This window comes from Salvelinus fontinalis, chromosome 4 (genome assembly GCF_029448725.1).
Source record: "Salvelinus fontinalis isolate EN_2023a chromosome 4, ASM2944872v1, whole genome shotgun sequence".
Taxonomy (NCBI): Eukaryota; Metazoa; Chordata; class Actinopteri; order Salmoniformes; family Salmonidae; genus Salvelinus; species Salvelinus fontinalis.
The window spans coordinates 71,892,591-71,909,597 of record NC_074668.1 but is presented as its reverse complement, the minus strand read 5'-3'; the positions used below and the strand labels follow the sequence as shown (position 1 = coordinate 71,909,597).

The 17,007-nt window shown below is 45.0% G+C and overlaps 1 protein-coding gene across 1 annotated transcript; it reads left to right on the top strand.

Annotated features, from left to right (window-relative positions):
• Positions 1-945: 945 nt before the first annotated feature.
• Positions 946-16,802, top strand: cdh15 (cadherin 15, type 1, M-cadherin (myotubule)). Its single transcript, XM_055921269.1, has 14 exons — positions 946-1,190; positions 12,155-12,319; positions 12,763-12,918; positions 13,312-13,456; positions 13,566-13,747; positions 13,918-14,046; positions 14,229-14,414; positions 14,661-14,905; positions 15,025-15,167; positions 15,265-15,498; positions 15,599-15,838; positions 15,953-16,098; positions 16,204-16,398; positions 16,510-16,802. Exons 1-14 carry the CDS (start codon positions 1,122-1,124, stop codon positions 16,708-16,710), a joined length of 2,436 nt encoding a protein of 811 aa, XP_055777244.1. The 5' UTR covers positions 946-1,121; the 3' UTR covers positions 16,711-16,802.
• Positions 16,803-17,007: the final 205 nt, after the last annotated feature.

The window sequence follows — 17,007 nt, the reverse complement described above, 5'->3', positions numbered from 1 at the left end:
GAGAGATTCAGCACATTGAAAGATTCCCCACTGCCATAAAAGAAGTGCCATACTATAATGCACAGAGAGCAGTAGATCTTCTTCGCCCGCTGTTTTGACATGGTGTTCCAAACAGCTGAAGATGAAAGGGTGTTGGGAAAATGGTCTGTCTTTCTGAGGGCCCAACATACACATAACAGAACTGCATAGACAGTAAAGGTTCCATATGCAGCCTTAGGACATTTAATTACCTCCAGCTAGGCAACAGGCTTGTGTCTGTGCCAGAGTTAGTGAAAAGCAGATGACCTGTTCAGAACAGTAGAGAGAGGACCTTCACTAACTGAATTTAGGGAGTTCAGTCAAATGACGTAGTTTTGGACATGTGTTCTGTTTGCGACAGTGAATATTTCATTAGTACGTTGAGGGTGAGTGCAGTGTTGAGTGCGAGTGTGTACATGCAGTAGAGGCTCCTCCTGGGCTGTGTGGCCCAGGGTCAGGGACAGGAGGCAGGCCAGAGCAGAGCAGTGACAGACTGAACACTGCTGCTGAGGACTGACCTTCCCCAAGGCTCTCTCCACACAGTACAGCCACCAGCTGCTCTTCTGCTCTCCTCTCCACACTCCTTTATTTCCCTCTTTCTCTCTCGTTCCCTCACTATCTCGTTCTCTTTCTATCTTTATGTTTCTCTCCATCTCTCCTTTACTCTTTCTCTCCCCTCTGTCCCTCTCTTTACATTTTCTTTCTCTCTGTCTCTCGCTCTCCTTGTTGCTATCTCAATCTCTCTCTATATATCCATCTTTCTCTCTCTCGCCTTTTCTTTCTCCCTGCATCCAGTGACCCCCCCCCTATTTCCCTGCCCATAGCTGGGGTGTGTCCCAGTTGGAGACTCAGAGGGCTAGGGGGTTAGAATTTCCAACTTCAGCCCTCCCATGCACATGTGCTGTCACTCAATCGCCTCTGCACACACTGCCCAGAGAGAGAGAGAGAGGGAGAGAGACACACAGGGGGTTTGGATTTGAGACATTTGGTTCCATTGCCCAGTACTGTCAGGAACCCTGAGTTTCTCTTAAAACTGGTTTGAGAAAGAGGATCCACCGTGGTCATTGGGTACAGTACGTGTTGGGGTTCGTTGAGAAGATCGCATGTTGGCACAGGAGATGGCATCAAGGGGGTTGGCAGTGCTGTGTGTGCTGGTGGCTGGCCTTGGTCAGGTAGGAAATATCATACTACTTTGAGAACTGTGGTGTCACTTTATAGACTTCATGGCCTACACTTTCTTAAATCACACAGAATTGGAACCATTTCAACTTCAGGCTATAATATATATGCCATTTAGCAGACACTTTTATCCAAAGCAACTTACAGTCATCCGTGCATACATTTTACATATGGCTGGTCCTGGGAATCAAACCCACTACCGTGGTGTTACAAGCGCCATGTTCTACCAACTGAGCTACAAAGGGCTACGTTTGATATTTTCTCACAGTCTGCTTGTCAGAACTTTACTTTGATGTATACGTGTTATTTAAAGCAGTTTAAATGTGATTTAAGTCGTTTTAGCTGTGTTTGTTCTATATTTCCACAGTGCAGGAGTTAGGGGTTAGCTGTGGTGGGACAAACTTTTAACTGTTTATTTAGTAAATCTATGGTTTATGTTTGAATTGATGAAATATGCTTTGTTTAACAGAACAAACTGATTTTCATCAATAGAAGTGATAAACGTCATGCGAAGAGGTGAACGTGGCTATTGGCTAATCTAAACATTTCAGAACCGCTGTAGATCAGATGATGAATTCTCTTGTAAATGACCAACGAATTCTGATGTTTTATACATCAGGCGGAAATCGGGGCTTGACTGTTAGCAGGCTTGTCATCAACACCATTATAAGACACATAATGGATGACATTGTAAACAGACATTTTACAAACATAACTTCAAAACTCATTCAGTCACTAGGACTGTTTATACATGTAATGGAACCCAGGTTGGAGACTTAGACAATTGGCCCTCAGTAACCTCTTCTGTTGAATGGCCTGAAATCATTATGGACGTTGCAGGTTTGCAGCTAACTCATTTCCAAAAGTATGGATAGCAAGACTTCAAACTATTTTTTAAGCAATGGCTTTGAATTGATGATGGCAAAGTTATGTGTCGCCTACTGCATATTTTTATAATGACAAAGTTCTGAAATGGGAAAGGGCAACTATCTGAGTCCCATTTTCTTTATTCGCGTATCCAATTCGAGAACCACATGGTAAACGACATCAGCTGTAGAAGATGGTCGTAATAGATAATTGAAACAGCCGTGGGGAATGCCAGTCAGTCACAGTTTGCCGCCGGCCATGTGTCTTACTGTAATTTAGAGGAACAGGTATGTGATGACGCAACCTATGGGGCTTAGCTTGCATCACAAAATGTGTAATCTGAAAGTAATACACTTTAAGTACAAACACGTACCAAAGAACATGAACACCAGGACCATCAACAATGGACTACAGCCCAATGCCCACTCTACACTTGAAGGCCCATACATACATATGATTTGGATTATCCATACACTGCAAATCACATTTCATTAGTCACATGCGCCCGAATACAACAGGTGTAGACCTTACAGTGAAATGCTTACTTACAAGCCCCTAACCAACAATGCAGTTTAAAAAATACGAATAAGAAATAAAAGGAACAAGTAATTAAAGAGCAGCAGTAAAATAACAATAATGAGACTATATACAGGGGGTACCGGTACAGAGGCAATGTGCGAGGGCACCGGTTAGTTGAGGTAATTGAGGTAATATGTACATGTAGGTAGAGTTATTAAAGTGACTATGCATAGATAATAACAGAGAGTAGCAGCGGTGTAAAAGGGGGGGTGGGGGGGGGGCAATGCAAATAGTCTGGGTAGCCATTTGATTAGATGTTCAGGAGTCTTATGGCTTGGGGATAGAAGCTGTTTAGAAGCCTCTTGGACCTAGACTTGGCACACGGGTACTGCTTGCCGTGTGGTAGCAGAGAGAACAGTCTATGACTACGACGGCTGGAGACTTTGAAATTTTTTAGGGCCTTCCTCTGACACCGCCTGGTATAGAGGTCCTGGATGGCAGGAAGCTTGGCCCCAGTGATGTACTGGGCCGTACGCACTACCCTCTGTAGTGCCTTGCGTCGGAGGCCGAGCAGTTGCCATACCAGGCAGTGATGCAACCAGTCAGGATGCTCTCGATGGTGCAGCTGTAGAACCTTTTGAAGATCTGAGGACCCATGCCAAATCTTTTCGGTCTCGTGAGGGGGAATAGGTTTTGTCGTGCCCTCTTCACAACTGTCTTGGTGTGCTTTGACCATGTTAGTTTGTTGGTGATGTGGACACCAAGGAACTTGAATCTCTCAACCTGCTCCACTACAGCCCCATCGATGAGAATGGGGGCGTGCTCGGTCCTCCTTTTCCTGTAGTCCACAATCATCTCCTTTGTCTTGATCATGTTGAGGGAGAGGTTGTTGTCCTGGCACCACACGGCCAGGTATCTGACCTCCTCCCTATAGGCTGTCTCGTCGTTGTCGGTGATCAGGCCTACCATTGTTGTGTCATCGGCAAATTTAATGATGGTGTTGGAGTCGTGCCTGGCCGTGCAGTCATGAGTGAACAGGGAGTATAAAAGGGGACTGAGCACGCACCCCTGAGGGGCCCCTGTGTTGAGGATCAGCGTGGCAGATGTGTTGTTACCTACCCTTACCACCTGGGGGCGGCCCGTCAGGAAGTCCAGGATCCAGTTGTAGAGGGAGGTGTTTAGTCCTAGGGTCCTCAGCTTGTTGATGAGCTTTGAGGGCACGGTGATGTTGAACGCTGAGCTGTAGTCAGTGAATAGCATTCTCACATAGGTGTTCCTTTTGTCCAGGTGGGAATAGGCAGTGTGGAGTGCAATAGAGATTGGATCATCTGTAGATCTGTTAGGGCAGTATGCAAATTGGAGTGGGTCTAGGGTTTATGGAATAATGGTGTTGATGTGAGCCATGACCAGCCTTTCAAAGCACTTCATGGCTACAGACGTGAGTGCTACAGGTCGGCAGTCATTTAGGCAGGTTACTTTAGTGTTCTTGGGCACAGGGACTATGGTGGTCTACTTAAAACATGTTGGGGTTAAAGACTCGGACAGGGAGAGGTTGAAAATGTCAGTGAAGACACTTGCCAGTTGGTCAGCGCATGCTCGCAGTACACGTCCTGGTAATCAGTCTGGCCTTGCGGCCTTGTGAATGTTGACCTGTTTAAAAGTCTTACTCACATCGGCTGCGGAGAGAGTGATCACACAGTCGTCCAGAACAGCTGGTTCTCTCATGCATGTTTCAGTATTATTTGCTGATGGATGGTCGGAGGGCATAGTGGGATTTCTAATAAGGTTTGAGTCCCGCTTGAAAGCTACAGCTCTAGCCTTTAGCTCAGTGCGGATGTAGCCTGTAATCCATGGCTTCTGGTTGGGGTATGTACGTACGGTCACTGTGGGGACAATGTCATCAATGCACTTATTGATGCAGCCAATGACTGATGTGGTGTACTCCTCAATGCCATCGGAAGAATCCCTGAACATATTCCAGTCTGTGCTAGCAAAACAGTCCTGTAGTTTAGCATCTGCTTCATCTGACCACTTTTTTATTGACAGAGTCACTGGTGCTTCCTGCTTTAATTTTTGCTTGTAAGCAGGAATCGGGAGGATAGAATTATGTCATCTATTTCAGTAATCTATCTGTGAGTGGACCGATGTGAGAGACCTAACACCACAGAACAAGATCCTTCATACCTAAGGATCCTAGTTACTCAGGTTACATACAGCACATCAGATAACTATTTTAGCTCTGTGTGTAAGTTTAACCTATGAGTTTGAGGTGTTACAACCCAGTGAGGGGAAAGTGGCTGGTGAGATTTCACAAACACCTACTACATCTACCCCAATGGGAGGAAGGCTGTGTTGTTTTTGAGGATATCCCTGGGAAAGAAAGAGGGTTGTGTTGCCTACAGAGCGTGGGCTCTGTTCATAGAGGCAGTCATGTTGGCCAGCAGCTGTTCCCAGATGCGTACTTGATGCCATTTGTCCTGCTCAGTAATCCCCGCAGCGGAAAGAGGAGTCGGCCACTCCCTAAACCATGAAATCAGGGACAAATCCGTCCATAAAGCAGCAGCTGGGGGTGCTGAGTTCATGCTCATTGGAAGAAATCACTCAGTACAGCTGCTCAGCGTCTGAATCACAGGCCTGTTCTGTCTGTGTGGATGCTTTCTGTTTTACACAGACTTGGGTTTCAGGAAGGGTCTCCACTACAGGGGCAGAATCAACATTAAAACCACTATGCTAGTGCACTCTTACCAGAAATTATCTTTCCCAATGGCTCTTTCCCAATTCATATTTCCTTGATTGCTGGCATCCACTCTCCTCACCTCTTTCTCAAAGATCTGAGTGGAGGGGCCTTGGATCTCCCCCTCCAATGTGAGGTGAGGAGAAAGGACACGAAGATGAAGGAAAGACAAATTAGGAAATAGACAATGTTGTAACAGGCTTTGGTGTTACCTCCATTTTCACCAGCTGAGTCATTGACCAATTAGTGACCCTTCAAAGGATAGGGTCTCTCTCTTCATGTTGTTAGAAAACAGGTTCCATTTAGTCTTTGTGTTCATGTTCCATTCACAACAGATGTGACAAACATTACATGGAAAGGAACAGGAAAATACATTTTTGAAATGGGACACTTGTTATCCCATCTCATTCAGAGCACCTGATGCCTTGCATCAAAGGATGTTTTCTCTCTGACACAAAAGGTAATGTATTTTCTTTTGAATGAGATAAGGGAATGGCAGTGGCAGACAAGGCCGATGGAACAAAAACAGCAGTGCTAATGGGCACGGTAATGGTCTCTCCTTGGACTTCTATCATGACCCGCTGAAAGAGGACTGACCCTGGAGCAAAGAAGGGGTAATGGTGGAGGTGGTGGTGGTAGGGGTGGTGGTGGTGGTAGTAGGGGTGGTGGTGGTAGAGGTGGATGGTGGTAAGGGTGGTGGTGGTGGTAGGGATGGTGGTGGTGGTGATAGGAGTGGTGGTGAGGGTGGTGGTGGTAAAGGTGGTGGTGGGAAGACTCCTGAGCCAGAGCTGGGAGAGAGAAATAAAGGTGACATCATGAGCTGAGGAAGTGGTTTTGGTCCTGGTACAACCTCCCTCAGGTTTTAATAAAATTCCACTCCAAATTAACAAGCGCTATTTTCACTCCCACACTCTGGGAGCGGAGTCCTAAGTAACTCTCACCGTCCCCATTAGGTCAGCATTCATGAAGCTCAGACATCTGCTTCTGTGAAACCCTGGCTCGTACCTCCAAAAATAGGAGGCCCAAGAAGCCATAGCTGAGGGGGTGGGAAGCGAGGTAGATAGCTGCTCATTACAAGACAATGAATGAGCCTTTGGAACAGTGACGGAGGGGGACCATGAGGGGAACAGGGGCACCTGTCTGACCCTCCACCCCATGGCCAGAGGGATTGTCAGGCATGCTGCTTGCATTCTCTCCCTCTTCCACTCCTGCTCATGCTGTGGCACTCGGGCCAGTTCACATACACAGACTGTACCTCCACTCAGCTAGCACATGGCTGACTCAGGGGTCTATTTTACATTCTATTATAGAGAGGCAAGTCTCTAGAGCTATGACTTACTGTTCGAATCCGTAACAAAGCAGACATAGAATTTGGAACTCTAGCAAGAGCATACTGTAATTCTAAAACCCTTATTTTTCTGTCTAGATATGTATGAGTAACGGTAAATATCTGTGTCTCTTGCACTGACTATGACCCTAGGACCAGCTGCGGTAAATGGAGTGAATTAGGCAAATATAAGTGTTTTATCACACAGCAGCAACTACTGTAAACCAAAAATACACATTTGAAACAGAGTTACTACTCTCATGACATACCTCATACAGTTGGTGCAAGCTTGTAACAGCTCTGAAGATATAAGGGAAGGGTATCAGTCATGCTCCCCCACCATGTCATACCCATGGGTGTGTGTGTAACTTTTTTTCTCTCTCTCATTTTCAAGGCACTTGTTTTTTGTTGTTGTTTATCATTTGAAATCCCTCCCCTGACTGAGCATCCTTGACTCAACAGCATGAATTTGAATAATTTCATCCTTGGATACTATAGTAGACAACGGCATAATGTTCTATCTACCAAGCTTCAGTAAATAATTGTCCACTCCATGGGACAGATGTTGGTCTCTTAGCAGCTAAGTTTCATTCACAATATGCAGGATCTAAATGAGTCTGAGAGATTGGCACACTTTCAAAGCTATTTTTAGAGACAACCGAGAGTTGCCAAGGGTCCTTGCTGCTGGCACTACCCATGACAGTCTCCCTTCAGCTCCTCAGTGTGGGGTCAGTCTGAGCAGTAGTTTCGTCACAGCAACCGATTAATACGTCGAAACGTTGCCGCAAACCTTTTGACAGTAAACGTTATCACACACCACGAATAAGATCCTGGATGTTTTGATTTTGAAATACACAGTGATTTTGAAATACAATTTATTGAGATACTCTGCATAGTTGTATATCAAGCTTGGTGTTGACATTGATATCAGAAACACTGACCGCAATAACACATCTGTTCTGATACTTTAACTTCCCCAATACCTTTGCCAGCTTACTCCCTCCTCTTGGCCACGTCATTAACCAGGCTGCAAATCAACACAAATAAACAATTGAAAGGTTGTGTATAAAGTATGATCTGGTTTGGTACCGCGAGACACGGTACCAATGTCAACAGCAGACTCATAGAAAAAAGGTTCCTTACCCTACCTACCTACTTCAGAGCGCAGTCCTACCTACATACTTCAGATCACAGTCCCACCTACTTACTTCAGAACGCAGTCCTACCTACCTACTTCAGAACGCAGTATTCCTCACTGTGTTAACGGGGGTGTTGACCCCCAAGAGACACCAGGCAACTGCTGGCCACAGGGTGAGAGGCCAAGGTGTAAAAGTATCTGGGGAAAAGTCCCTAAAACAGTTAATGTTGGTGAGAAGAAAGAGGAGGCCTGCTGTCCTTCACCCTAGCTGTCAGAGGTGACTGGTGCTAATTGGTAAGATGACTCCTAGGTGTAGCCCAGTCACTACTGAACTGGAAAAGAGATGAAGACATTACGGAGCCCTCCTGGTTTTGTTTGCCACCCAGATGGAGTTGAGACCACAGGAGATGATTTTAACTGTGTCTGTCTACCGATCCTCTTCAGAATGTAGCAGGCTCTTTCCAAATTAGACCTCAAGCCCCATTCAACAACCTGATCTCACAAAACTAAACAGGAGCACAGTGGTCAGTTCTGGTTCACAAGGCTAGACCGCAACATCTATTTCTCAAATTCTGATAGTATATGCTATTATTTGACTTGAGTTATTCTTCCTGAGCTGTTGTTGTATTCAATCAAAACCAATAACCTCACAACAAAAAAGCCTGTTTGAATTCATAACTTGCCGAGTAGAGTGGTTGAATCAGGAATTCAACAAGAATGTAGTTTCAGTCTTAACCGCATCATCCAGTTACAGATTTTGATTGAACAGGGCCTTTGGCCTCTGACTGGCCGTAGCTTGATCTCTGATCTGTGATCAGAGCGGTAGTGGAAGGTGAGAAGGATTTGCTGTCTAGACTGGTATGTGAGTGTAAACATCTCTGTATGAGTGTAGGCAGGGCTACACCAGTGGCTTAGGGTCGGGGTCAGGAATATAAAGCACTCTAAGATTAGTCTGCTTCTAACTCAGCCTGCACATGGCACTCACAGTTGACATTCTCCTCAGACTGTACGCTACAGCAGCGTGACAAAGTGCCAGTGTGCCATATCTCCAGGCCTAAGGGACAGGGAAGGGGCACCATGTTCCAATACACAATAGTGATTCAATCTAATACTGTATTCCGCATATCAGTGTCTTTATGTATGGAAAGAGTCACGTGAGGAATGGGCTATGGTCAATGTTCCATATTCTGTTTAGTTGTATTAACATGTTATTACTCTGAAATTACAAGTTGTTACTACAGACTTCATGATTGATGATGAAAAGCTGAATGAGAACAAAAAGTGTTATTTTTATATAGGCAATACTTATCTGCCAATGACCGTGATCATGTTGTTACCACTAAATGCTGAGATTTTTCTTCTGAGGAGTGATGACAGGCGGTGTCTTTCTTAAGGAATGTGTGTTTGAATGTGTGTGTGAGGAATTCTGTCATCAGAGCGGATTCGTAAGGTGACCCCCCAACCCCTAGTCAGGTGCAAAGTTGAACATAAAGGGGAGTCTGTAAGTGTGAGAAAGAGAGAGGGTGGGAAAGCACAGGAACTAAATCCATAGGTGACAGCTGGTGTGAGTGTGTCTGAGTGTGTCTGAGTGTGTGCTTGAGATAAAGGCAGAGCGTGCGTGATAGAGAATGAGAATGAACATGAGAGTAGTTGTTTTCGGCAGGCATAATGGGACCCATGTCGTCCAAAAAGTTATACTTTTGACTCATCGGACCATAGAACATTCTTCCAAGAGTCTTGATGATCATCCAGGTGCTTTTTGGCAAACTTGAGTCAACTTTTTGGACAAGATGGGTCCCATTTTGTCTGGTGAAAACCAAACACTGCATTCCACAGTAAGAACCTCATACCAATGGTCAGCATGGTGGTGGTAGTCTGATGGTTTGGGGATGCTTTGCTGCCTCAGGACCTGGACGACTTGTCTTAATAGAAGGCACCATGACTTCTGCTCTGTATCAGATAATTCTATAGGAGAATGTTAGGCCATCCATCTGTGAGCTGAAGCTGAAGCGCAGCTGGGTCATACAGGAAGACAATGATCCAAAATACAATCAATTCTACATGAAAATGTCTAAAAAGCAACAAATTTGAGGTTTAGGAATGGCCTAGTCAAAGTCCAGACCTAATCCCAATTGAGATGTTGTGGCAGGACTTGAACCCCCTGTCGCTTAGTTAAAGCAGTTCTACATGGAAGAGTGGGCAAAATTTCCCCCACAGCGACGTGAGAGACTGATCAACAACTACAGGAAGTGTTTGGCTGCAGGCATTGCAGCTAAAGGTGGCACAACCAGTTATTTAGTGTAAGGGGGCAATTACTTTTTCACACAGGGAATTGGGTGTTGCATAGCTGTTAATTAAATAAATAAAATAAGTATCATATTTTTGGGGTTATTTGTAAACTCAGGTTCCTTTTATCTAATATTAGGTTTTGGTTGAAGATCTAATAACATACAATATCAAAAATATACAAAATTACAGAACATTAGGAAGGGGGCTAATACTTTTTCACGCCACTGTATGCATACTGTATCTGTATTCTCAGACGTGAAATCCATAGATTAGGGCCTAATTTATTTATTTCAATTGACTGATTTCCTCATATGAACTGTTCCTCAGTAACATCTTTGATATTGCTGCATGTTGCGTTTATATTGTTGTTCAGTGTACAATATACACTGAGTACAATATACACTGACCTCAATCCAATAGAAAATGTGTGGGCAGAACTTAAAAAGCGTGTGTGAGCAAGGAGGCCTACAATCATGACTCAGTTACACCAGCTCTGTCAGGAGGAATGGGCCAAAATTCACCCAACTTATTGTGGGAAGCTTGTGGAAGGCTACCCGAAACGTTTGACCCAAGTTAAACAATTTAAAGGCAATGCTACCAAATACTAATTGAGTGTATGTAAACTTCTGACCCACTGGGAATGTGATGAAAGAAATAAAAGCTGAAATAAACCACTCTCTCAACTATTATCCTGACATTTCACATTCTTAAAATAAAGTGGTGATTCTAACTGACCTAAGACAGGGAATTTTTACGAGGATTAAATGTCAGGAATTGTGAAAAACAGAGTTTAAATGTATTTGGCTCAGGTGTATGTAAACTTCCAACTTCAACTGTACATGCTACGAATTTGCAAAACATATGATATATTACGAGTTCTAGCTAGGTGGCCAATGTTAGCTTGCTGACTAACATTAGATAGGCTAGGGGTTAGGGTTAGGAGTTAAGGTTAGGGTCAAGTTTAGGAGTTAGGTTAAGGTTAGGGATAACTAAAAGTGTTAAGGTTAGGGGAAGGGTTAGCTAACATGCTAAGTAGTTGTAAAGTAGATAAAAAGTAGTAAGTAGTCGAAAAGTTGCTAATTAGCTAAAATGCTAAGGTTGTTCCACCCATCCAACCACCCTACTTTTCTTTTTTCCTTAAATAACCATCTGCCAAACGTTACATATCATACTAATTTGAGCGTCCAGGATTTACATTTACTAAGTCTACGAGACCAGACTGGATTGTAGGTGCCAGGAGAAACCGGTTTGTGTCAAGAACTGCAACACTGCTGGGTTTTTTACGCTCAACAGTTTCCCGTGTGTATCAAAAATGGTCCACCACCCAAAGGACATCCAGACAACTTGACACAACTGTGGGAAGCATTGCAGTCAACATGGGCCAGCATCCCTGTGGGATGTGTTCCTAATGTTTGGTATACTCAGTGTATGTCTCCACACACCTAGGCTAATGGGGGATTCAAGACAATGTTTTTTTTAAATTGATCTCAGATTCTGTCTGTCATTGTAAAAGTAGCCTGTCATTTAGATCATTTGTGAGGTAAAGTCTCCAGTCATCTAAAATTTTTCCTGGACGCTAGGATAGAAAAGAATTGTCCCCATGTGTGCAACTTATGCAAGCACCTTGCTATATTACAAAGGTGATTTCTTCTCATACGTTCCGGTACTTCAGAGCACCCCCCCAGAGCACCCCCCTCTCAGGCTCACTTTTTGTTTCCGGAACCTCCCAATTTACAAATTAAGCGCTGGAGATGTAGTGTGTGAAACCTGAACTCATGCCTCTCCACCCCCTCACCCACTTTAGGGACGGGGCAGGGTCACCATTCAACCACCACCAGGCCACAGAGAGGCCAGCTGCTGCACCCCTCACCAACTGATATTAGTAGCTACAACATGACTACCAAAAATATACAAATGTATTTGTGTTCTGTACTCCTTGATATGAAGAATGTGAATCATGATTTCAATGACTTCATTCATCCAGAAATGTATGGCCCTCACTCAGACCATCTAAATGGAAGTTGTCATTGAATGAATTGTGTATAACGGCTCTCTTAATTGAATCCCATTCTGTTGCCCCCAGGTCGGGAGCAGTGGCCAAGCGGGCAGGGAGGACCTGAACCCAGCGGCCCTGTATCCATGGAGACAGAGGAGCAGTGGGGGTCTGAGCAGGGTGAAGAGAGACTGGATCATCCCTCCAATCAGGGTGCTGGAGAACAGCAAGCAAGTCCCTGAAAACCTGGTCCAGGTACTGAATCACGACATCTCATCTATACTGATGTTAGGGCCTCTATATTGTACACATTAACTGATAAGAGTGTTGGCTAAGTGACTACAACGTAAATGTTAGGGTAACACTGGCACTTTTCGGTCCAGCGAAATTGATCTTACCAAACATGGTATGTAAGATCAGTCACATGTGATCAAGACAACCTACTGCTCTCAGACTAAAGTGAACATGGTTATAGTCCAGACAGACAGCCCTTTAAACTGAGCATGAAAGAGCCATGTTGGCCTCTCTGACCTCCAGAACCATGAACCAGCTATGTGCTGTTGCTCTCCCTCTCTGTTCCCATCAGTGACCACATTCACATCTGGTACTCTATGTGCTGCTCTGTTCAGTTCGCTCTCCTCTCACCCTTCCAATGAGATTCTCACCCAGCCATCCTCCTGTGTTGTTTGTTCCTCCAGATCAAATCAGACAAGATTTTCACTGGAGAAGTGATCTACAAGCTGGAAGGACCAGGGGTTGACCAGGACCCTAAGAACCTGTTTGAGATAGACGATAAAACAGGCTGGATCAGGAGCATGATTCCCCTGGACAGAGAGGAATACAGAAGCTTCACGGTACAACTCACAGGAGAGACATTAGCACTATTGCCTTTGACACGTAAATTATACTATGTCACTGCAGGTCAGCCAGAACCCTTCTTTTGTTTGGGTAACAAGGAATGTCACATGACATAATAGCATGTTATTCAATGTTAGCATGTCATTCAATGTTTTTCAACTAAAGGTCTACCAATGTGATTTTGTTAAATTGACTGTCTTGGTTGAGCGAGAAGGGAAGTATGTTACTATAGTGGGTTGTTTTCTTCGCAGGTCTACATAAGCAGCTGAATATAGACCCAAATCAATCACAGTCAATAAGCTGAGAATCGTGTAAGAACAGCAAACACCATGAATGAAAAGAGGATGTCGAGAAACATATGAGTAAGGTCCTGTTTCTGTTCTCTACAGCTGAAAGCCTTTGCCCTGTCGCCCAGTGGAGAGAGACTGGAGAATCCCTCCACCATTGAGATCGTAGTGCTGGATCAAAATGATAACCGGCCCAACTTCTCCCAAAAAGAGTTTGCTGGGTCCGTTTATGAATTCTCTGTACCAGGTAAACACATACATCACCTACACACGCTGTGGATGTACGCAAAGTCGGTACACAAAACGCCAACTGATTGGGTAGTGAACTGAGAGAGTGATTGATGTTGTTTTAACAGGCACATCTGTGATGTCTGTGACTGCGACTGATGCTGACGACCCAACCACAGACAACGCTATCCTGAGCTACTCCATCATTGGCCAGGAGAGCATCCCGCCTCTCCGCATCAACAAGACCATGTTTGGCATCAACAACGAGACAGGGGCCATTTACACACGAGACGTGGGTCTAGACTGGGAGGTAGGGGCTCTTCCTTTGTCTTTTCATTGACCCATTATTTAGGTCATGCCCTTTCTGGTTTAACAGAAGCACAATATTTTGAAAGATATTTGAAAGGAAAAACGAATTCATGTAAAATAATATGCTGTATGTGCCATACATGACTGTGAACATCTGTGCATTCCTTACAGGTGGTTAAAGGTTTTAGGTTGAAACTGCAGGTTGCTGACATGTCAGGCATGGGGTTAACCAGTCTTGCCAATGCAGTCATACATGTGACTGACATCAACAACAATCCCCCACGATTCTCCCCAGACATGGTGAGTTTCCCCGTTTAATCTCTCATTAACTGTTAGCTCCCTTCCATCAATTGACTTTTATCAGATGATATAAACGATATGGACACATCATTCAGACCAGCTTCAAAATATAGACATGCACATTCACATGTGTTTATATAAACTGAACACAACTGCTTTGTGTCTCTGTTTCCTGAATACAGTACACTATGTCGGCTGTGGAGAACAAAGTAGACTTCGTGATTGGCTGGGTCAACGCCACAGACAATGATGAGCCAGGGACAGGAAACTGGGAGACAAAATACACCATCGCCAAGGGCAACCCCTCTAGGAACTTTGCCATTCGCACAGACCCTGTGACCAACGAGGGTATTCTGTCAGTGGTGAAGGTAAGTTATTCTCCATCCGGCAGGAGGACGGGAGGGAATGTGTGGGGGACATTCTGGCTCCATGTTAGAATGACAAACATGACAATCAGTTCATCCAGTTTATATAGAGCCTATATAGAGTATAGAGCATGTGTTCACACACAGTGGTCAGAGCCAGGCCTTGATACATGACACTGTTACCCCATCTAGTGGTGACTAACTATCCAAGTTGTCTTTCAAAACCTCTGCCTTTTTTTTTTATTGCAGGCTCTGGACTACGAGTCCCAAGAGGTGTATACTCTGACTCTGACAGTGGAGAATGTGAACCCTCTCAGCATCAAGGCCCCCAAGAACCCTGTAAGCAGTGCCACAGTGGTGGTGACCGTGGTGAATGAGAACGAGGCCCCACGCTTTATTAAAGACCCCATAGAGATCTTGGTTCCTGAGTCTGTGGTCCCTGGCACTGTGCTGGCCAGTAACATTGCCTACGATCCTGATAATGCAAAACTCAAGTAAGATTGGTGCACTGGAGAACTCTTTAATTTGTGTTTACACTGAATATATAAGAATATAAGTTTATATACTATCTGTATCTATAAGGAAATGAAAACATTGCTGTCATTTCAATCAGGTATGACATACTCAGAGATCCTGAGGGATGGCTTATAATCAATCACGAGACTGGGAAAATCACAGCCAGGAAACCGTTCAATGTCCGCTCCCCTCACGTCAAGAACAACATTTACAATGCAGTCATCAGAGTCACAGACACAGGTGAGTATCCCGAGTTAGTCACTGCTTCACCTCACATAACTTGAGACATCAGGTCAAGCAGGAAGTGACAGTAAATAATGATGCCATTTCCTCCTAGACGCTGGTGGAATCTCGACCACAGCGTCTCTGGTGATCACGTTGTGGGAGACCAATGACTTCCTCCCTCAGCTGTTCCCCCTGATGGGGACGGTGTGCAGCGAGTCAGGCCGGAAGACATCTGGTCTGTTCCTGACTGCTGTGGATGAGGACCTGCCCCCTCACGCTGAACCCTTCACCTTCCACCTGCAAGACATTAATGTGTCTGCCAACTGGACCATCATACAGGTCAATGGTAAGGACAGAATTAGATACTCCTATCGTCCAAGACATGTTATGTCTTCTCATTCCAACTCCCTCTATCTGTGTTTGTGTCACTCTCTCTCTCTCTCCAGAGACTCATGCAGTGCTGCGACCCCTGGTAGAGCTGGAGACAGGGGAATATGCTGTCACTGTGTTGGTGACTGACTCTGGCACCCCAAGTCTCAGTGCATATGCTCAGGTCAATGTGACTATGTGTCCGTGTGGGAAAGACGGTGAATGTAAGACCGAAGCTGCTGCCATATTCGGAACACGAGTTGGTGTCAGCTTCATCGCCTTACTGGTCATCATGGCCAGCATCGCACTCCTGCTATGTAAGCTATACCTCATGTAAACCCTCACAACACCTGAACAAAGCACATAGCTACATGAACACACACATTTTCCCAAATGTTTCTGTGCAGTGAGATGGGTCTCTGTGTTCTCAGTGTTGCTACTGCTGGCTGTAGCCGTGGGTAACTGCAGACGGCATCATATGAAGAAAGGAGAGGGGCTGCTGGTGGGGAATTCAGACGAAGACATCCGTGACAACGTCCTGAACTATGACGAGCAGGGTGGTGGAGAGGAGGATGAGGTCAGACATAACACGTTACAGCCGGCAGAACCAAGTGATCTGTTGACAATATCGCCTCTCTTGTCCTATAGACACTTCATATTCCTCATCCTTTACTCTAACTAGAATGCCTTCAACATTGATCTACTGAGGAACCCAACGGATGTGGGACCACTCCCAATATCCTTCTACCCTCCCGTCTCTGGCATCCCCAGGGGAAAGCAGCCACTCAGGAAAGACTACCCAGACAACCTGCCCTCCCCCTCGTATCCACGGAAACCCCCAGCGGACCCCACTGACATTGAGGACTTCATCAATGATGTGAGAAAGGTTTCCATCATGGCCCTGGCCTATTGTTTTAGTCAGTTGAAATAAGAACGGTCCATATCCTCAGAGAGAAAATAATGTATTTGCCTATTTGTGTCTCCACAGGGCCTGGAAGCAGCAGACCATGACCCCAACGTCCCACCCTACGACACAGCTCTGATCTATGACTACGAGGGTGATGGCTCCCTGGCAGGCAGCCTGAGCTCCATTGCCTCAGCCAGCTCAGACGGCGACCAGGACTATGACTACCTCAACGACTGGGGACCACGCTTTAAGAAACTGGCCAACATGTACGACCCACGCTAAGGAGACTGCCTGGTTATTTAGCGACCAGTACATTTACCGTAACTTTATCCTTAGATGCCATCTATTTTCTCCTAAACTCCACCCAACTCCCTATTCTTCATCATACATCCTCCCTCTTCTTCTTGAAGCTAGAACCTGATATCATCCTCTCAGTGTAGGACAGGGTAGGATTTTGACTGATTGGCAGAAGTTTAGAGTAGATCTGTGTTCCTATTCCTTCATGTTCCCAATTGTCTCCGGCAGTGCATGAGCTCAATTCTTTAGGCTCTTTTGACACTACATATTGTCCTCCTCCAA